General features: G+C 40.7%; 1 protein-coding gene across 1 annotated transcript in view; it reads right to left on the minus strand.

Annotated features, from left to right (window-relative positions):
- The window catches only part of MADD (MAP-kinase activating death domain), a 60,833-nt gene that overhangs the window by 21,042 nt on the left and 17,824 nt on the right, over positions 1 to 21,967 (minus strand). Inside the window, exons 14-26 of the mRNA XM_009895647.1 lie at positions 21,257 to 21,358; positions 19,264 to 19,323; positions 18,702 to 18,804; positions 17,520 to 17,706; positions 17,200 to 17,350; positions 13,900 to 14,106; positions 8,889 to 8,942; positions 5,730 to 5,827; positions 5,316 to 5,399; positions 2,053 to 2,211; positions 1,147 to 1,255; positions 534 to 596; positions 28 to 148 (exon numbers count right to left, since the gene is read on the minus strand). Of these exons, the coding sequence (XP_009893949.1) occupies positions 28 to 148; positions 534 to 596; positions 1,147 to 1,255; positions 2,053 to 2,211; positions 5,316 to 5,399; positions 5,730 to 5,827; positions 8,889 to 8,942; positions 13,900 to 14,106; positions 17,200 to 17,350; positions 17,520 to 17,706; positions 18,702 to 18,804; positions 19,264 to 19,323; positions 21,257 to 21,358 (1,498 nt within the window). The remainder of the gene's footprint in view (positions 1 to 27; positions 149 to 533; positions 597 to 1,146; positions 1,256 to 2,052; positions 2,212 to 5,315; positions 5,400 to 5,729; positions 5,828 to 8,888; positions 8,943 to 13,899; positions 14,107 to 17,199; positions 17,351 to 17,519; positions 17,707 to 18,701; positions 18,805 to 19,263; positions 19,324 to 21,256; positions 21,359 to 21,967) is intronic.

Raw genomic sequence — 21,967 nt, forward strand, 5'->3', positions numbered from 1 at the left:
GCTAAGAGTGCTACTAAAGAACTTTACCTGTCAATCATCTCCTGAGGTCCCTGGTCCATCCCCATTCCTTCTCTCTCTAACATCACGGCATCCAAAAAAGCATCTTCCCAGAACTGCATCTGGTCCCACAAAGTTGAACGTTCTTTGCCTATGCAATGTATACAAAACTTGAGCATTTATTCCATTTACTCCAGTCAAATACTTTAAGATTAATTCCTGTTCCTTCCTACTCCTTGAAAATACCATAAGCGAACACACAATTAATCCATATTAAAAAAAAAAAAGGTTACTTTTAAACCACAAGCAATATCACAAGTGAAGAAAAGTGTAAAAGAGATGATAAGATGTATTTCACATTCTAATTCATGGCATCATCTTTTCAAACCCTTACACACAAGTGCCTCTCATCTCTATTCTTTAAGGAGTACATCTTCTTCCATATACTGTTAACACTGCCCAAAAGAGACAGGAATATCTCACACAAACACAGATCACAGCAAACACACAGAGAAGTGGAAAGATAAGATTATTACTCATAGAGAAGGTTTCCATTGCAGCATCCTCTAACTGGTCCCAGACAGATCCTTTATCCCTACCTGCTCCATTCCAAGCAGGTAGGAATGATAAATGGAAAGGATGAAAAACACAGGAAAAAAGAGCTCTTGATTAACAGCAAGTCCAGATGAAATACATTTCAAAAAAGCCAATATACTCCTATTTCAAGGATACACTCGAAGGCCATTAGTATTCTGAGTTTAGTAGCCCTCTGTTCAATGACTTAAGCTGAAGGATCTTTTTTCAAGGTGAGTGATACGTTTTAGCCTTCCATGCACAGCTAAGTTCATTTTCCCCTTTCTCCAACAGTTTAAAGAATTCATATTCAAGGACAGCAAGAGACTTGGACAAACTACGTTTTATGCAAACTACTACCACTCACACCTATCTCCTCTTACTCGCATTCAATTTCCCCAGCAAATCTTTGGCTTTACTCTGAATGGCCTGATGCACCCTCCTATTCTCAGCATGGACAACAGTGAGCGGTTATAAACAGTCTCTGGGAATGTAAAAATTCTATTCTGCCTCACACACAACTCCACGTGAACTTCACCCTAAAAGATGCCCTCCCCGCAACAAAAAATGGTTTACCCAGAAGTCCTTCATAGAGATAGACACGTTGGTTCCCGTCTTCTGGACCTCTCCCTAGAGTACTGCCTTTGCTATCCTTCACACTCTGCTTCAGGTTGTGAGACTTTGCCTGAAAGTAATACAAGAGGTGTCAGACAATTTAACTCTGTGCCCTGCAGGGCTGTTTCTTGCAGTCCCCCAGTGTGCTTAACAGATGCAGTTTGCAAGCTATACTTCATAGATGCTTCTCCTACAAATGTTCACAAAGCAAATAAATTACTCTGTTCAGAGAGCAAGGTAATACACTTAAAAGTCCAGAGTCAGACAAAGGAAAGACAAAGAGAGACAGATAGAGAAATCAAAACACAGAGAAAGCAAAATGCTTCCCTGAAGGAAAACTGAGACAAAACAAAAAATGCAAATCCCAGACTAACGCAAAGCAAAGTTAAACCTTTTCTGTCATTTGCCATATTTCATGCTTATGCAGTAAGTTTGCCCGAAGTCTTATAGTAAATCTTTCGCACTGTTAAGGAAATAGCTGAATAGCACGGTCATTGTACAGATTGTGAGGAACGGAGGAAGACATACAGCCTTCTCAGGACTACAAAGAAAATGAATATTCACAAGCAGAATAAGATTACCTGAGTTCACTCTCACATTCAGACTTTATAGGTTTTTTTTCTTTCATTTACCATGCAAGATGTTAATTACTATTCTCAAAGAACAATGTATTGCACGGGAAGTGAAGAAAGGTAGGTAGATCCATACAAAATTACATCTTTAATATTTTAATATTGTAAGTCATTGCTGATTAACCCTTAGAACAGAATCAGAGATCCTCTTCCACACATGCAGGAATGATTATTGTATAAGATTTAATTTAAAAAAAAAAAGAAAAAAAAAAAAGGAAGTCTGCAATGCCCTTACAAAGATAGAGCTAGTAGCAGAGTTTGTCTCAATTTCACTGTCTGACACAGTGCCTCTGGATCCTGTCAAATTGCCACCATTTTCCACACTTGGGCCATCACCAGCATTGCTACTCAAGTCACTGTCCGCTCCTAATGTCTCTCCGGAACTGTTACTAACCTGTGGAAAAAAATAAAGCAGTTACAAAGCAGTCAGACACTGTGAAGAGAAAAGTTGTAAAATGTTTCTTCTTCAGGTACAAAATAAGAAGCAGTACAACTGAAGGCCACATTTGCCTTCTCTCCTTCAGTTACATTATCTTTTCATCAAATCCTACTCCACAGAAAAAGAGGGGAGAGACTCAAAGAGCCCTTCAGAAAAATCACCGAACTGTTCACATTGGAAGGGATCTGTTAAGGTCCTGTATAGACAAGCCCTTCTGCTCAAGCAGGGTCAGCTAGAGTACGTTGCTGAGGACCACATCCAGTCAGGTTTTTAAAGTCTTCACAGATGGAGAATCCACCACCTCCCTGGGCAAACTGCTCCAGTGTTTGATCACCCTCAAACTAAGAAAGTGTTTTCTTGTGTTCAGATGGAATTTCCTGTGCTTTAATTTTTGTATTGACTGCCTCTTGTCCTACCAGTGGGTAGCACTGAGAAGAGCCTGACGCTCTTGCCTTCATTCTCTCCCACCAGGTATTTATACCCACTGATAAGATATCCCTCCTGAGCCTTCTATTCTCCAGGCTGAAGAGTCCCCGCTCTCTCAGTCTCTCCTCTCACAAACTGCAACCTGCTGTAGGTGACCCTGCTCTGGCAGGGGGGTTGGACTAGATGATCTCCAGAGGTCCCTTCCAACCCTAACCATTCTGTGATTCTGTGAAAAGATGCTCCAGTCCCTTAACAATCTTTGTGGCCCTGAGCTGGACTCACTGCAGTAAGTCCTTATCCTTCTTGTACCGGGGAGCCCAGAACTGCACATAATACTCCAGATTCAGCCTCACTGGTGCTTGATAAAGCTGAAAGATCACCTCCCTCGACCTGCTGACGATGCTTTTCCTCATACAGCCCAGAATACCGTTGGTCTTTTCTGGCACAAGGGTGCATTGCTGGCTCATGGTCAGCTTGTCCACTAGGATCCCAAGGGCCTTCCCAACAAAGCTGCTTTCCAGCCAGTCAGCCCCCAGCGTGTACTGGTGCCTGGGGTTATTCCTCTCCAGATGTAGGACATGGCATTTTCCCCTTGTTGAATTTCATAGATTTCTCTCGGCCCAGTTCTCCAGCCTACTGAAGTCCCTCTGAATGGCAGCACAACCATCTTGTGTGTCAGTCACTTCTCACAGTTTTTATACCACCTGCAAACTTGCTCTATACTGTCACCCAGGTCATCAAGTGAAGATGTTGAACAGTATCGGCCACAGTACTGACCCCAAGGGTACATCACTAGTGACTTGTCTCCAGTTGGACTTTGTGCCACTCACCACAACCCTCTGGGCACAGTCGTTGAGCCAGTTTTCAGTACACCTCAACACCTCACCGTCCACTTACCTAATCCATATTTTGTCAGCTTGCCTATGTTACAGGAGACAGTCTCAAAACTTTACAGAAGTTGAGGCAAACAACATCTGCTTCTCTCCTCTCACCCACCAAGCTAGTCATCACATTGTAGAAGGCTATCAGGTTGGTTAGGCGTGCCTGCCCCTTCGTAAATTCATGATGACTAGTCCCATTCACCCTCTTGTCCTTCATGTGCTTGGAAATGTTTTCCAGGAAGATTTTCTCCTTCACCTTTCCCAAGGACTGAGGCTGGCCAGCCTGTAGCCCCCGAGATCTTCCTTCTTGCCCTTCTTGACGATAGGAGTAGTATTTGCTGTCTTCCAGTCTTCAGGAACCTCTCCTAATCACCATGACTGTTCAGAGACAATCGAGAGAGGCATCGCAAGGGCATCAGCCAGCTCCCTCAGCGCTTGTGGCTGCAACCCCTCAGGAACCATGGATTTACATATATCCAGTTTGTTGAAGTACACCCTAGCCTGGTCATCCTCCACCAAGGGTAAGTCTTTCTTGTTCCAGACTTTTCCTCTGGTCTCAGGGGCCTGGGATTCCAGAAGGCCAGTTTTACTGGTGAAGTCCGAGGTAAAGAATACCCCAAGTACCTCAGCCTTTTCCATCTGTCACCAGTTCTGCTGCCCCATTCAACAGCAGGCCCATATTTTCCCTAATCCTTTCTCTTTCTGCTTATGTACTTGCAGAATCCTTTCCTGTTTCCATTCACATTCCTTGCCAGATTCAACTCCAGGTCCACATTGGCTTTCCTAACCCTATCTCTGCAAGATGAGACAGCAAATGTATACTCCTCCTGGGTCATCTACGCCTCTTTCCACCTCTTGTGTACTTCCTTTTTAGGTCTGAGTTCAGTTATGAGCTCTTTGCTCATCCATGCAGGCCTCCTGCTGCCTTTGCTCGGTTTCCTACTTGTCAGGATGGACCTTTCTTGAGCTTGGAGGAGGACATACCTGAATATCAACCAGCTCATCTAGACTCCTCTATCTGGGAGAGTATCCCATAGAATACAATTTCTGGGTCCATTACAGAAAGACAAAGTATTATTCTTGTTACTGGCTGGGAAAAGATCGTGGAAGGCTAGGTATTTACAGGTATGCAGCATTTTAGAGAGACAAAAAACTAACAACAACAAAAAGGAAAGTTTCTTGAGTTTTATCCCTGGAATATGCCATATCAGATAACGTGGTAGGGAGAAGGCACATTCTTTTTTTACTGAATCATACCTGCTACCTTTTCCCTCTAGGCTCTACAGTTGATTGGAAAGCAAACGTACGTATTTTGGTAAGATTCGAGTGCTTTAAGCTAATACATCAGAAAGTTTGTTCTTGTTTTTAATACATCAAATGATCTGCCTTTTTTGCTCTCGGGTTACATTTTTAAATTTCTGTTCCTCATAGATGGCTTAGACACAACTAAGACATATTTATAAAATTATTGCAATCCACCAGTTCCATATATACACCAATACGTAGCAATACGTAACAGCAACAAGCACCATACATGAAGGAGCCAATCTGCTAATAAAGCACTATGTATATGTTCTGTCAGACACACATCCTTGCCACCCACTCAGAGGCTCTAGAGAGAGAACTCATAGACACACATTATGCATACATGATAATACGCAGCCATACCACACAAAATGCAAGCACAAAATACCCTCCCCCACTTTAGAAAGCAGTGAATCACATCAAGATTTCCCTTGTGGCATATCCTACCACTGTGCTAACTTCAGAATCCTGGCTCGTACTTCGGACCATAACTGCTGGTCCTCCGCTGGGAACAGAGTCAAAATCACTCTTCTGCAATCAAAACATATAAAGGACAGGAAGAAAAGTCACATTAGTTTTCATCATAAGGAGACAACATCACTCCCTATTCCTCTGGGGCCTTGAATCACATGCCTTATGCTTCCTTGGTTTATTTCCCCAGCCAAATAGAAACTACTGCCTGCGTGTCAAAAAGATCATGGAGTCACACAATTGAGGAGTTCACAAAGATCAGTCCCCTACAGGAAGTACTGAATGAACCTTTCAAGAATGCTCAAACCCTAGAAGTCTTCCCACAATTAAGTAGCAAATAGAAGAATCCTCTCCTACCACATGAATAAAGCGAGCATAGGAGCCACTGACCTGAGAACCTGAGGCCAAACTGAGGCCACTATCTGCACTGATCTGGGATTTTTTCTCATCCGTTTCTCCCAAATCAAAGTGTTTCACACCTTCTGGCCCTGAACAAAGGAAAAAGTAAATCATTATTGTACCAAGAAAAAACAGTATGGCCGAAAGCAGGTGACAGACTGAAAGCAGGAACAGTACCAAGAAAACAAATTTGCTTTCTCTTTTTTTTTTTTTTTTTTTTTTTTTTTTTTTTTTTTGTTATTACTTGATACTGTAAACAACAAGGCCAGCAGGACACATCTGCCATTCTTCAAACATGAGTTTGAATTTCAAATACTCCAAAGGTATAGTCCAGGAGCGACTATCACTAAACAGTACCTTTGTTAGCCATTCAAGAGAAAAAAGAGGACAGACAAAGGTCAAGTAGCTTCCAGTTACAATAACACATGCAGAGCAGTTGCCATTAAACTCTAGGAAGCCACATCCTTTATCATTGGTAAAATAAAGGATACTTATTTACTTAAAATCAGAATCCTTTTCTGAACAGCTAATTTGCTCAAAGTCTTGGACTGAGTTTGTTAGGTTGCCCACAGCAACTATCCAGGCAAAAATCAGGCAACACACCACAAGAACATAAACAGCGACAATTGGTATTACAGCAGTAAGAATTTCAAGGAAGAAGCTTATATGATGCTGTACTTCACAATAGTCCCCAATTACATTAACAAATGGCTCTCCAGAGTTGGCAATCACATAGGTCAGTAGTGAGAGAGGGAATCAGCAAGCCTTAAGTCATGCATTCATTAACCCGCCAATCCAAAAACAAAAAGGGGGGGGGAGGGGAGGGAGGATAAAGAACTTTATTTTCAATTTCCCATGCAGTTCTAGAATCATATCATCTATTGTCCTCTGATGGGATGGCGGAAGGAAAAGAGAATGATGGAGAGGTAGAGCCTGAAAAGAATTTTGGATAAGCATTTGGATTGTACACAGAATGTCACTACTCTCAGAAAGGGGAAGAGACTGAATGCAACACTTCTGCCATATCCATATCTGCCAACTATTCAGTAACAGGAAGACATGATCAGCAGCTGGAATATTTGTATTATATACCCATGACTATACCCAGTATCTCTAAGCAAACAATGCCACTATGTCTGTTAACCACTGACCACCACAACCTGGGAATTATGAACATGTTTGTATTATGTGTAATATTAGAGAGGGTAAGACAGCGAAAAGGAAAGAAAAAGGGAAGGGAGGAGAGAGAGAGAGAGAAGGATAATATACAAAGATTTGTGGGAGTGAGTTTGAGATGGTATGTAAACTCATGAATAGCAAAGCCATAAGCGGGCTGTGCAGACCATACTAGCTTACTAGTCAACCACCAATTCGCCATGTGAATTGTTCTACAGAAAATATTCTTCATTTGTTACAGTATTCCACCTCTAAAGCCATATGCTTTAGTTACTGTATATCAAATCAGAGTCTAACAAAGAGAAAGTATAAACAAAATTTACAAGAAAGAAAAATAACTAAAAATATCATTTCTAAGATTTGGAATCTTATTTTCCACTGAAATATACATTGCTCGCTTCTAGAGGTCTATTTCCACTTGTTCAAATAGCCACCAATTCTAGCTCCAAATAACGATGAGGCAAGTTTTATATCTCGTTACTATAGCAAGAATACTAAACTTCAGCTGTGTGTTTTAAACAGTTTAAGAGTTTTCTGTCCCAATATACAATTGAGATATATTTGACTTCTGAAGTAATTTGACTGTTAAAACAAGTGAAACTGAGGGAAGCGGTTTAGGTATTCGACAGCTGTGGGCAATACTGGTAACTGAGTTTAAGGACCACAACAACCACAATCACATTGTTGCCACTACCAATTTACAGGCACTTACAAACCTCCTCTTCCCTTCTTTATGGAGTTGTATGTCTCGTACACATAAACCACTAAACCCTCCATTTATTCGTCTCAATTTAGGCACCTACCTGAAAGGCCCAGTTTGGGAATAGGTGTGTGCATGTGCTATGTGTCTGTCTCATGCACACTCCTACCTCAGCAGAAAGCAATTCAGATCTTAAATGCAGTAAGCTGCACTGCAGAGGCACCCCATTTGCCTCGTTCTCTCTGGACTAACTCCAGATGCTTGCTTGTACTTAACTGAAGTATCTAACTGAAGAGCGTAAAACTAACGTAGCAAATCCAGGCCCAATCAGAATGTCACGAATTTTCACCCATTCATCTTAGCTATTAATCCTCCCCAACCTTCAGTCTGTAAAAGGGGCATCAGCTCTGCAAAGTACAAACTACAGTTATGGTTAGGAAACACCTACCGCATCATGGTTACTATTAACTAGCTATTATCCTTATGCCATATGTACCTATTTACAACAGTGCTAACCAAAAGAGCAAAATCTTGTACTACACCTGCACATAATATATATTCAATATCATATTTCAATAGACGTTAAGATTTGTGTAGATTTAGACTACTATTTAGACTCTGCAAACAGCCTCAAGACTATTTCACTCCTCCTTTAACATGGAACATAAAAATCAAAATCAGGTTGATTCCTTATTATGAGGCTATTCTCTAACAGCCATCAATTACAATACAATTCTTCACATACACCTTCTCTCTCCCCCTCAAAATTGTTTCTTGTTGCAGACTGACTGTGGTTGTAAACTGTTCACTGTTGATGCCAGGTAACAAAATTTGCCATCCTACAGCTTGAAAGAACAGAGAATTCTTCATTGCAGTAACATTCCATCAATCAGTCAATCTATTCATGTCAAAGACTTGTCAAACAAAACTGTCTTTAACTTTCAAGAAAGCACATGGAATATCTTAAAATCCTTCCATGTATATCTGATACGGTAAGGATGCAGAATGCCTGCTTCCCCTTCCTTGAAGAAGACAACATTCAGGGGAGGAAAAAAAGAAAGGAAAAAAAAAAGAAGAAGAGACATTTGAACACAATTTCCCCAAGGCAAACTGATCCATTTGGTATTCTCTATAATGCAGGTTTTCTTGATAGACCTTTGTTTTTGTGGGCATAAAAACTGTGTGCCATAGATGCAAGCTCACCCTGCACCTGGGGAGTTGGCAGTTATGGGGAGGCTGGAGGAGTCAGTTTCTACGTTTTTTAATTTCCTTACTCGTTTTTTCCAAAGATTTTTGCTTTTTCACTTCCTGGTGCTTGTTCCACAATTCTACCCAAGACGCATTGAAAGCAGGAGAGAAAGAGAAAGAGTCAGCGGCTGGTCAGACAGGTGAAAATGGGGAAAAAAGTTTGAAACAAAAAACCCGCCCCTTCATCTCAAAAAAAAAAAAAAAAAAAAAAAAAAAAGAAAGCAGAAATGTACAACAACTACTGATTGAAGGGTCAATTAACACCATTTTACAAGAAAGCAATGTTAGGAATCGAGCACTGCATCATCTCTCATTTACAGAATAAGATGTTAAGAGATGACTTCATACAGTGAACCAACTAAGGAAAAACAGCTATTATGAACACATACAATGCAATCGATCACCTTTCCTGAGAAAGGCCTTTAAGATTGCCAGATAATTATTCTCTCTAAAACTTGGGCATTGCAGAAGCTCTAATTAACAGAAACATTTTAATGTCTCTAGTTTATATCATTGAAAGGAAAGGGCAAAAAAAAGAGCAGCAGCAATTCCAAGAAAATTAAAACTGTAGGTTAACACAATATTCAACCAATATTATATTTTAAAAATTATCACAAAGCTTACAAGTACAACAAGCTATTTTTGACCTGACAGCATTCTCAATAAATGCTTAGCTCTGCCTATCAACCAGTCCTACATGAAAAAGCTGAACTTCTCTGCATCCGCTTGTTCCTATCAGGGTATAAAGAATGGAAAATAGGGAAGAAGAAGAAAACCAAGCAAGATACCAATCATGCTTAATGCCAACTTCCAAAATTCAAATTAGGTCATGGCACTCCAATCAAGTCAAGGAATTCTGTAAGAGAATACAATGCAGAGAAAAGGAAAAATGCCTGAAGTCTGCATGTACTCTTTCCATTTGAAACTTAGACTTGAGACGAAATAGTGATGAGGCACTCACACTTTTCTAACACTCACATTCCTCAACCCTCTGAACTGCAGTCATCTTTTCTGCTTAGAAACATCAGATCCTTCCAGGTGCTGACCTGTTGGCCAGAGGAAACATTACGTGCTGACCTGACTGAATGCTGGGCACCATCCTCTCTCACTAGCACGGTTAAAGCTGGGACTGCTACAGAGGAAGATACTCTTAGAAAAGCAGCAAAGGCAAAGGGAAGGAAAAAGAAGTACAATGTTCTACTGCTCTTCAAGAAAACTTGCTGAGCAACTAAAAGGCCACTTGAAGTGTGTCAGAAACCCATCCCACCCTGCACATGGCAGAAATTAGGGCAAGACAGGCTCTAAAAACGTTCTATTTAGCAAAATGTCCACTGGGAAAAAAAAAAAAAAAAAAAGGACAGTGTTACAATTGTGGAGGAAGGCTCCAAAGTATTATCATTAAACATATCAGGAGCGAGGCAAATGTAGCAACAGAGACAAAGCTAGAAAGACAGCTGCCAGTCAACTGATTTCTGTATCTGCTTCATGATTGATGGATGTTCCTTCAACTTTCATAAGCACACAGATGGATAGGATAAAATTGCTTATGGATCCAAACAGCATCCTATAGGCTTATCTAGCTGAGCACACACTGACACAGATAATAATCTTTTTAAGATGTACGGAATTTGTTTGTTAAAGGGCTTTGAAAACACCTGGCCTCTTAAGTGCTCAGTCTACATGGCTTTACTTTAAAAACCACCAGACTGAAAGCTATAATACCTGCCATTAAATTACTTTTAGCTGACTTACCTGTTAATTCAGAGTAGAGTATATCCTAGCACATTAATAACAGCCTAGATTTTACTCTCAACTACTTTGTCAAAGAAGAAAAGGAAAACCTCAAATAAACTCAAGCACCATAAAATACTATGCCTATGACTTTGTTACATGAGCCTGAACTTAACAGGACAGCAGGTCCAGAAAGGATCTGACACAGGCAGAGTATGTAGCATAGTCTTCTGTTTCACAAAACTGTCAAAATAAAGTGATGTGCCAGCATTAAACAATTATTTAAAAAGCAGTAATGGAAACTTCAGTAAGTACTGACATTGTCATTAACACTTACTGCAAGTATGCAATAAAACCAAACTAACCAACAACATAAAAGAGGAAACTATTAACTATCAACTTTAAAGCCACCAGTGCCCTAACAAAAAGGTCAACGCTATAGGTGATGACCATGGACCCTGGAAGACAAGAATCCAAATAGTAAGCAAATAATTAGTGATCTTTTAGGAATCAAAGTTTCAGAAGCATCATCTTCACAATGAATTTACTAGCTAAGCAATTAGGCATTAAAGCACAGCAAAAATCAATCCTCAACTGATAAAAAGCCATCACTCTTCACCTCAGAAATAACAATTTGGAACACCAGCGGCCTTCCCTGTTACAAGGGAGTATCCTACATACTGCAGAGGTACACAAGAAACCGTAAGCTTTTTGAAAAGTGAACAAGAAAAGGGTGTCGAGCAGGAACACATCCACCCCGAACTCCGGAAAACCCTGCGAACCTCCTGGCTGTTGTTCCTGTAGTACAGGAAAACTGCACACATTCAGCCACCGTACCTCTAGGTCTCAGAGATGCAGTTTAATCCCCACACTAACATACACTTTAAGCACTGCTATTGCAAACAGTGTCATACATGATTTTACTCCATCATGTTGATGACTTATTTTTCATTCTAGTATTTCCTCTTGTAACTAGGCGAAAAGGTTAGCAACCAAATTTGTATTTTGTCCATACGATGCCAACAGATTCATTGAGAGTTTTATTTAAATACCTGCAGCCTGACTTTCCAAACTTCACAGAATCAAGGGACTGCTGAGGTTCAAAGGGACCTCAGGAGATAGTCTAGTCAAACCTCCCTGCTCAAAGAAAGGTCAACTAGAGCAGGACCGTGTCCAGTCAGGCGTTCGCTATCTCCACAGATGGAGAATCCACAACCTTTCCAGGCAACCTGTTCCAGTGTCAGATCATCTTCACATAAAAACATTTTTTCTCATGTTTAAATGGAATTACTTACAAATACTTTGTTTGTTCACCAACATGTAAATGTTTACCACATGCTTCTTCCCTAAATAAGTTAGTTTGAATGAGAAAATCTATTTCACTACAGAAGGAATTTCAGCCTAGCCACAACTAGCTCCAATCCTGTATATCCAAAGTATTGTCTTATACTGATGCTTTCATAACAAAACATAAAAAGGAACTACGATAGCTAAGCAGCTTTAAATTATCTTCCTGCAACATAAGAGAAATTCCCATTACTTGTAAATCTCAGAGAGTCAGATGATCGTGGACATTACATTGTTTTTAGAGCAATTTCTTAAAGACTGACTAGCATACTAGTCCATGGTTCTTGGTGACAGACAAAACCAGTTAGAAAAAAAGGCTTCAGAAAAAGCATTAAAGTCTTTTGAACTTTGGTCACTTTTGGTGAAACCATGTACTTCTGTAACTTAGTTCCATAGAAGACAAGTGGAAATCACTAGAGCATCAGAACCACTAATAAGAATTTACCTGTTGCCTGTCCTTGCAGATTGTGAATTGTTTAAGGCTAATATTCTGGCAACAGTGGTTGACGGTAAGCAGCACTTCTTTGAAAAGCACTTCTTAAGATGCTTCACAAACATAGACAGTCTGATCTCTAGGATTTCCATTTCTATGAGGCTTCAATTTCATCTGAGGGAAAGGAGCAGTCTCAGGATTCCAATCAAAAGATCTCTCTTTATTCTTTAGAAGAATGCTGCCCTAGCGTCTGTTTTATTCTTACTTGTGTCAGAAGCACAGCTTCTGTAATTTCTTTTCTGCAGAAAAGCTTCTAAGTACCTAGAGCAAACTAAACCACCAAACTGAAATACTGGAAATCTGAATCTCTTTTAGCTCCCTGATAGATTTTCAAATAGAGTGCAAGACCAGTTTCTGAGCAACTGCCTCCATACATTACGTCTTGAAACCAGAAAGCAAGCCAAGTCGGAGGGGTTCAGTATCAGTTCAGAAGGACTTGACACCATTCTGCCTGCAGCTATTATGGGGGTATAAGAATGAATGTCTGCACTCCTGCCACATAACTGACCAACACACACATTCTCTTGTCTCATGCCACATACTGCAGGTACAGCCTCACAGTAGTGTGCTGCTTTCAGAAGATTAATCTCTCATACAGTGATTCCATTAAAAAAATATTTTAAACGGGCTGTAAGAAGGAATGGCTAAAATTTAACTTGACATATTTTTGGAGTTGACAAAAGATTTATCTTCCATGCTGATGGTACTTTTCTCCTGTTTACAATCCACAGCAGTTCGGATCCAACCAAAATATTTTTTTCTTTTTTTCTCCCCCCACTTCCCCCACCACCAAATCTGTAAAGCCCTTTTTAGATAGAACAGTTTAAAGTCTACCTCTAACTTTTTCCCAGACATAGGGAAAAGCTGTACCAGCTAAGAAATTAGACTGTGAAAATTTCCAGTGACCAGCCTAGCAGATGCTGTTTAGAAGGACACGCATTCTGTTTGCTATTGCATAGAAGGAATATCCATCAGTCCTGCTCACTGAAACTGTAACACTACACCTGGAATCTTTTTGGCAGTTTTTATTATTAACAATCAGCAGATCCTGGGTCCCACTTCTATCAGGATGCAATCTAGATAATCCATAGGTAGTCAGCAATGTTTAGAAAACTTTTGTTTCATGTAGTCCTTTCCACAGTTGCCCTTTCCGAAGTCCTGCTGGCCCTGTTTCCCTTTGCCATTTCCTGTTGCTTCAAAACGTCAGTCACTGAGCAAAAAATAAAGTTGTCTAAAGTGTAATGAAATTCAGAAACAATTAAGATTGAAAAGCTTCCAGGAGAAAACTGCCCTGGATAGTTTATCCAAGAGTAGAGTGAAAACACATATGATTGTTCCTTGTGATCCAAGGTGTAAATGAAGCATGTTACAGCAGCAATGTAGTGCGTTAAAATGGAGAGAATGCAAATAGAACCTAATGCCAAAATAGAGTCCCTCCTGCACTTCACGTGCACCACAATACACACCAATGGAAGCAATAAAATTTTCTTCCTTTAGACTCCTCGTGTCAAACTCCCTTGGCCCTTTGCCTGCAGGGCTCGGTGCCTTTGGCATCAGGTGAGGTACCGGCAGCTGCATCACAGGTTTTGGCTCCACTCTTGGGGATGATGCAAGATCCTTGCCAACTGGAGTGACAGATCCATCTGTTGGACTTCGTTTTCTCTTTTCTGGTTCTTTAAAGAAAAAAAAACACAACAAAGCATTGGGGAAAAAAAAAAAAGAAAAAAGGAAATGAGAGCAGGAAAAAGAAGATGAGACAGATGGTCTCACCTAAATCATTAAGCCTGGCACTGAAACACCTCAGTTCCCATAGGTCACCATGGCTTGCAGATAGTCTGACACACTGGTGGAAACAGTCGAGGAGAAAGCCAGAGTGCTGGTTTGGGGATGCTGAAATTATGTCCTTCCTGTATACTTGCAAACCTAGGAATCTTCTTTGACTGCAGTATCTCCTCTGCCGAGTTGTGCAAAATTAAACAACTCTGCCTAAATTACCAAGAATATCACTTCTAGAATATAAGCAAGCTCCTCTCACAGTGAAAAGATGACAAATACAATCCGCTTTGACAGGTAACACTAAATGAAAGTTCAGTTAAGGAAAAAAACTCCAAAAACTAACAGCTATAGCTTTTCCATCATTCTCCGAGACTTCCTATAATCATATGGCCCCAAAGGCAGTTTGGATTATTCCTCTATATCAAACTTCACAGTTTGAATTACAGCAAAACTTTCAGAATAGAATAATTAAAATTAGGTTTTCTGTGAAGAACTTCCTGCAATCCTGCACAAACTGTTCCAATAGCTGATGAGGCTAACAGTCAAAATTTCATATCCTAATATCTAATTTTGTTGTACTACTAGACCTTGTGATACCTTCATCCAGCAGATTAAAGATTCTGCTATCAGCAACACCTTTCCATTTAGATAATTGAAAACAATCAACACCTAACATTCAACAGACTGAACACTTCCATCTTTCAGAGCAAAAGTGTTTTCCCAATTGCTTGTAGGTCTTTTCAGAAATCTCCTCAATTTTTCAAGACGTGATGATTAGAACTGGAAGCACTGCCTCAGCTGTGGGTCTTGTTAGTGACATATCCAGAGACAACACAATAGCTGCATCCCAAACATATACTCCCAGGTTTACAATGCAGCACACCCCTCTCCAGTTTTCACAGACAAGGTAAACAGTGGGAAGTTCACACACAGCTGCCATCTTCAGAGACACTGCTTCCTAGGACACAGCTCCCAATCCTGCTATTATTGGCAACTGTCCTTGTTCCTAAACAAAAGTCCTAAGTTTGGCCATATTAAAATAAATTAATCACAACCACGCTTTATTAAGACTCCGCTTCCTCTAGACAAATCACCAATATCCAAGAGTATTCAAACACTATGCATCACATGCAAACTGAAAAATTTTAGGATTACTAGGTCATTGCTGTATGTTAAATAACATTAAGATAAGCCCCAATCTCTAGAAAACATTTCTAGAAATACCTAGATCAACCCATTGAAAACAGGTAAAACATACCAAACAGCTAAAATCTGACTGTAAATCAAGATGTCATGCAATAATGACAGAAGTCATTCAAAGATATATCAAGGCTTTATAAGTTTATACCAAATGTTGTCTATTGTGACCACAATTAATTTACTACGCAACCTCTACTTACCATCAAATAACGATATCTGGCATTACATTACAGAATCACAGAATGGTCAGGGTTGGAAGGGACCTCTAGAGATCATCGAGTCCAACCTCTCTGCCAGAGCAGGGTCACCTACAGCAGGTTGCACAGGATGGCATCCAGGCAGGTTTTGAATGTCTCCAGAGTCAGAGACTCCACCACCTCCGCGGGCAGTCTCTTCCAGTGTTCTTTCACCCTCAAAGTAAAGAAGTCCCTCCTCATGTTTAGATGGAACTTCCCACTTTCCATGTGCCCATTACCTCTTGTCCTGCCACTGGGCCCACTGAAAAAAGACTGTTCCCATCCTCCTGGCACCCTCCCCTTAAGTATTTATAAGCATTGATAAGATTCCCCCCCAGTCTTCTCTTCTACAGGCTAAAAAGACCTAAGTCCCTCAGCCTTTCCTCATAAGAAAGATGCTCCAGTCCCCCAATCATCTTTGTCGCCCTTTGCTGGACTCTCTCCAGCAGTTCCCTGTCCTTCTTGAACTGGGGAGCCCAGAACTGGACACAGTACTCCAGATGCTGCCTCACCAGGGCAGAGTGGATGGAGAGCGTAACCTCCTCCGACCTGCTGGCCACACTCTTCTTGATGCACCCCAGTATGCCACTGGCCTTCTTGGCCACAAGGGCACATTGCTGGCTCATGGTCATCCTGTTGTCCACCAGGACTCCCAGGTCCCTTTCCACAGAGCTGCTAAGCATGAATTCACTCTAAAACCATTGAGTTTTACATTAGTCACTCTGTAATTTTGCTTAGGATCAGTGGCAGACTTACATTTACCACGATCAGCCTATTCCCCATGTTCAGGACTGTTACACTACCACAGTCTTCCGTATCCTCCTCAGCATTCTAACAACGATAGGAAATGAACACCTGTAACCCACAGGGAACCTAAAATCCCTGATCCAACCCACCCAGAACACCAATTATAAAACATTGAGTAGATGTTACTCCTCTGCTACAGTGAAATAAATAGCTTTTCATAATTTGAGATTACAGCTGAGACAGATATTAAGCAGAGAGGTAGCTTTTTGTCATCTTTTGCTCTTCTTCCTTATGCATGCATTTTCTTATTTTGCACTAAGAATCAGATTTTAAGAAAAAGCTGAAAAATAAAGAGGTATTTTCAGACTTTTCTCTCCAATGTAATGTGTAATGGAAGGTGGTTGGTGAGACATAAGTCTCACATAGTTCCACATTAGAAATATCTCCCTCCCTACTCAGGTTGTCTGCAAAAACTTTCCAAGACTGTGGTTGGGGCAGTACTAGCTGAAGGTCCACACACTCAGAATTTCCACTGCATCTGTGAAAGTCCCAGGTTTTGTATCTTGCTGCACAGGTTCCATTTTCAAGCAAATATCAGTATGGCCATTACTTTGCTTTGGTCTGGTTATATGTGTGCAAGAGAATGGTTTCAAGCTCTGTAAGGTTTCAGTAACAATAGTACAGTTGTCACCTATTTTGAAAGTGTTGCAAAATTCCTGAAATATCAGAAGCCACAAAACAGCAACTTTTACAATAAGGATCTTGTGTAGTTCATAAACACTGTATTCTCATAAACACTTTTCTTACCTTTGTTGTAATAGTGAGTATGTGCTATCTCTAGCAGGCCGAAAACACTGGCCATGCCTCCCAGGCCAGCATTTGCATATGACTGCTCCAGGCTCAACACTGTGCACTTCAGCAAGTCCAGCATGCCTTTATAAACCTTGCGGCTGATCTCCTGCAAGGAAAATCCCGTTAGTGTCACTAGTTCAGAAGTGAGAAAGTAATTCAAGAACATAAATTCCAAAACTGCCGTAACATCAGCTTTTAGAAGGCAATTTAACAAAAACTTTCTATGAATTGAGCCTCAGACTAGGTATAAGGACCCTCCCGAGTTCTGCACTGACCACATCCTGTATGACATCCTGTCGAGCATCTTCTTCTGACTGGATCGTGCGATTCAGCTTGCTTAATACAAAGACGCGGAGCTGCTCGCTCTCCAGCAGACGTCGGACTCTCTTCATGTTCAGCCAGCCAACACCTTGCCCATCAAGAACATTGTGTACCACCTCCTTCAGGAACTGCTGATTCTCACTGATGGATTTAAGAGGAAGCAGGCAAAAGTCAGCCCTCTGCTTACCTTGGCTTGCATGGGAAGAGAGATATGGCCAGGGCACACACAGAAATGCACTTCTTGTCAAAGCTAAGTTTACAAGAAAAGAAGTTCAAATCTAGCTGTGCCTGCTGCTAACATAACTGCACACGGCCCAAGCTCTGTTCTACAGGTGTAGTATCAAATATTTTATTTTGTCCGTTATTTCCTATAATAAGCAGCAATCAGATTTTGCTCTACTCCCCACCTTCACACCATTCCTCAAAATCCATCGGAATCCTCTATGCCTCAACCTTCTCTCACAGCCACCTTGTCTGACCTGTAGGCTTTCCTTGAAAGAGGAAGCAGAGCACTACTAAGAGCACTACTGCAGTAGGCTTGGCTTCAGTTTGTTTTGCCACAGAGTGGAGAATGGTCAGAAGAAGGGAACTCCTGGGCAACCTGCTGCATTTCCCAGTCCAAATTGCAGTTATTGTTTCCCAACCCCAGTAGCTCAAAGTAAATGTCAATCTATCCGTGACTGCTACATAAGAAAGGGAGGAGAAAGCACAGGCACAGCTCAGGCAATGTTCACTTGTACCACTCAGAGTCCCTTCCCAATGCTGAGAAAAGCATTTCACATGAATTCAGGGAATCAAAGAGCTTCATATGACTCAGATGATCCCCTGCATGGTGCATTAAACCTCCTCTGGCTAGACTACCTTGTTCAGAATGGACTCAATTACAAAGAATAAATACTGAGTTAAAGTAGGGACCTAGAATTTCTTGGATCTCAGACACAGAAAAATACATATGTGCGCTATTAACTGTAAGACCATCCATACCAAATCTTCTTGGACAAAAATACATGCAAGCTTAGGGCCACAGAGAAGTACAATATTTAGTTTTCAACAGCTAGACTTCTGAGGAAACATTGGCCAAGTATTAGACCACTCTAACACCACTTTATACTCATAAAGCAATGAAAAAATATTACCTGGAATTGCTAGATCGTCCCTGAGGCGATGGAGATTCTCTCTTCACTGTTGGGCTGTGCTTAATGACTGAAGACTTTTGATCCACAAGGGCTCGTCTGTTTCCTAAACAGGAGAGGACACAGGATGAGAGGAAGGAGTGGGAGAAAAACAATCTTATCCCAGGACAGTAACAAGCAATGCTAAGGTTGGCTAACACGCCTATTTGGATTACAGGTAACAGACTTCAAACAAAATGGAAACTCCAAAAAAGCAGCAGCGTATATCATATTCTAGCATCACACATCGGCAGAAAACAGTAATGGGAGTAATGCAGAGAGAAAAAGAGAAGATGGTAATGGGAGCAGGAGGTGAAAGGCAGGTAAAGTTTGGCTGCTCTGCATGCAGTTCCACAACATGAACCATCTTCAAATTAGTCACTGTATGTAAAAGCATAATGCATTGGGGGTGACTAGTATAGATCACGTGGTACTGGTTACCCAGTGAGAAAGGTAGCCCAAAGTCAGGCATAGGGAATGCTGGAAATTGTTATATCATGCACAGCTCATGCTGTAGGGAACCCACCTTCATTGCTTACTGGGCCAGCTTCAGTAATAATCTCCATTATAGTATTTAACCCAAATACTGGGACACAAAATATACAATTAGTAGTGTACTACAATATCTACACTCCCCACCATCAGCATCAAAAGAATCCAACTACCAGCTTCTTCCCAGCCCTCCCTCAAAACAAAACCCAAATGACGCTAGAGCAGGAAGGATGCCTGAAAGCCCAAGACAACAAGGGCCAGCGAAATTAATCTTAGAGATAGTGCTTGACTTGAAATTTGGCATCGTGGAACCAATGTATTGCATCTTCAAGGACATTATTGCACATACTGTATTTCAAGGGCACTATCAAAAACATCTGCATCACTGAGGAAAAAATATCAATGGATGTGCATGAAATAAAAATTAAAAAGGAAGATGGAAGTGGTCAAACAGCAGCAATGAGATGGGAGTCCCAGCATTATTTCCCATTACAGTTAGAAACACAGGGTACCACACACACTTGGTAAAAACAAGTTAATGCAGCAATTTTATACCTGTACAACAGAGACAAACACATTTAAAAACCAGTGAAGTGCCCAGTGGGAATCCCAGTGAGCCAGCATGCACACATAATGAGCATGAACACAGACACACACACACACACACACACATTGCACATGCATAAAACAGACTGAACTACTCCATGGAAATCCCATCCTCACATCTGTATAGTAACATCAAAAGCCCTACAGGATTACAATAGTCAAGAACAGAACACCAAAGTGCAGAAGATGAGGCGCAAAGCATGAACGTGGAATGGCAAACCCCATCACTGTTTTCTTCCAATGCATGGAATCAGTCATTAAGTTTACCAATGGAAATAACCCTGACATGAATCATGTTTCTTATCCAGTACAATAAGACATGAAAATGTAACCAACTGGTAAAAGGTTATCAAAAACAGCTGTGCAGCGTCTGCTAGTGTTTTCACCATACCAGTCCTGTTCCTCCTCATTTTACACACAGGGAATGATTACTTGTCTCAAAAACAAAGTCCAAAGCAGAAACACAAAAAACAGCTTTTGGCCTTTGTTTCTACAAGGTCAAAGGTCAGCAAAACATCATACCAACCTTCATCCACATCCCTTCCCACTTCCAGATTAAAGTAATCTTTACCGATGAAAATGATGAGGAGGAAAAAATAAATGAAAAAAAAATCAACACATTAAACAAAAGCAGTAAGTTCTAATCAGATAGAATAACTCAAAAGGTAAAATAAAACCTTTACCCAGTTCAGCAACTGAAAAGCTCTCAACACTAAAACACCAGCACGTGCTCAGTCACCATTCTGTTATTACATCTGGTACAAGGACGACCAGACTAACGCCCCAGAGTAAGAGGATCATTTCTCTAGTGCTCATTGAGACATGTTATCTAATGATACTGCAGACAAAAAGGAGATGTTCCCATGAAAACGTTGTGCACATAAGTTAGCGATCGATCTTCACTCTGAATGAGCTGAAGTATGGTTATAATTTGATTTTGATCAGAATTTTTTTATTTAGTGAACTGAAAAGACTATAAACACTTTGGAAACCCACAGAAACTGCAATCTCCACAGGAGGCTGGCATTATCCCCACTTACAAATGCAGCTTCGTTGCTCTACCAAGTTACCTAAGGTTAATCGTGAAGACAGTGACAGTACAAAAGTAGGACCTACCTCTTGGTTCCCATTCTTTACACTAAGTATTTAAAAATAAAACAAAACAAAATACAAACCAAAAGCAATGTTCAGAGTGTATCCACTAACAGAGGCTAGACTAGCCAGCCCCCCATCCCAACATAGCCCAATTGTTGGGAAGAAGCCTGACTGAGTAATATCAAGACAATTTACTGTCTTGATACTTAAGACAGGTACTACCCAAACTACCAAAGTGCATCATCCCCAGGATTCCTGTCAGGGGTAAGTCCTGAGACTGCCAAGTCACAAGAACTGTAAAGGCTGTAAAAGGGAAAAACGGTTACCTTTCAGGCTGGGAAAGGGAGTATTCTTGTCTCTCCCAACTTTGGTTGGTAGGGTTAAGTTGGACAGACTGAAACTTGTGCTGTGATTTCTGTACAGGCTGCCTATGATGGAAGAAGAAAACAATTAAATGCCTAACACTTACTGCACACACCTGAACTTCCTAACCTGCCTGTAATTCACCTTCTTATTCCAGACCCTTAATGATGAAGTTCTTTAGTACCGCAAAGTCTCACAAGCATAACATTGTCTCATTTGTATTGCAACCACATCTGTAATCCGATTATTCTAAACTGTACAAAACCGTAATTCTTAGCTTTCATGTTACAATCATTGCTGTTGTACCTTTGAGTCTCAAATGTAACAGCAATAGCCACCTGTCTTCCCACACTAAAACAGGTAATCACGTGTCTTCAAGTTTGATCATCATTTTAAGAGCAAATGAACGGTAGGGGCTGCGTGAGAAAACAGGATGATGGAAGATCTCCAAAATATGTAATTCTAAAGAGAGGATTGTGCACTGTGCTTGTGAAACACTGTATATCTGCCACAGAAGTGTGCTTTAAAATAGAAGCTTTCCATTTATTAGCAGAAAACAGAAGTTATTCCTAGTACAGACAGATCTTAAGAACACAATAATGCATCATCATCTGGTTAAGCCTGTAGATCAATGAGCTGATTAACACTTCAAGATGTTAATTTAAAATGTCAGC

This window comes from Charadrius vociferus, unplaced genomic scaffold (genome assembly GCF_000708025.1).
Source record: "Charadrius vociferus isolate BGI_N301 unplaced genomic scaffold, ASM70802v2 scaffold111, whole genome shotgun sequence".
NCBI lineage: Eukaryota > Metazoa > Chordata > Aves > Charadriiformes > Charadriidae > Charadrius > Charadrius vociferus.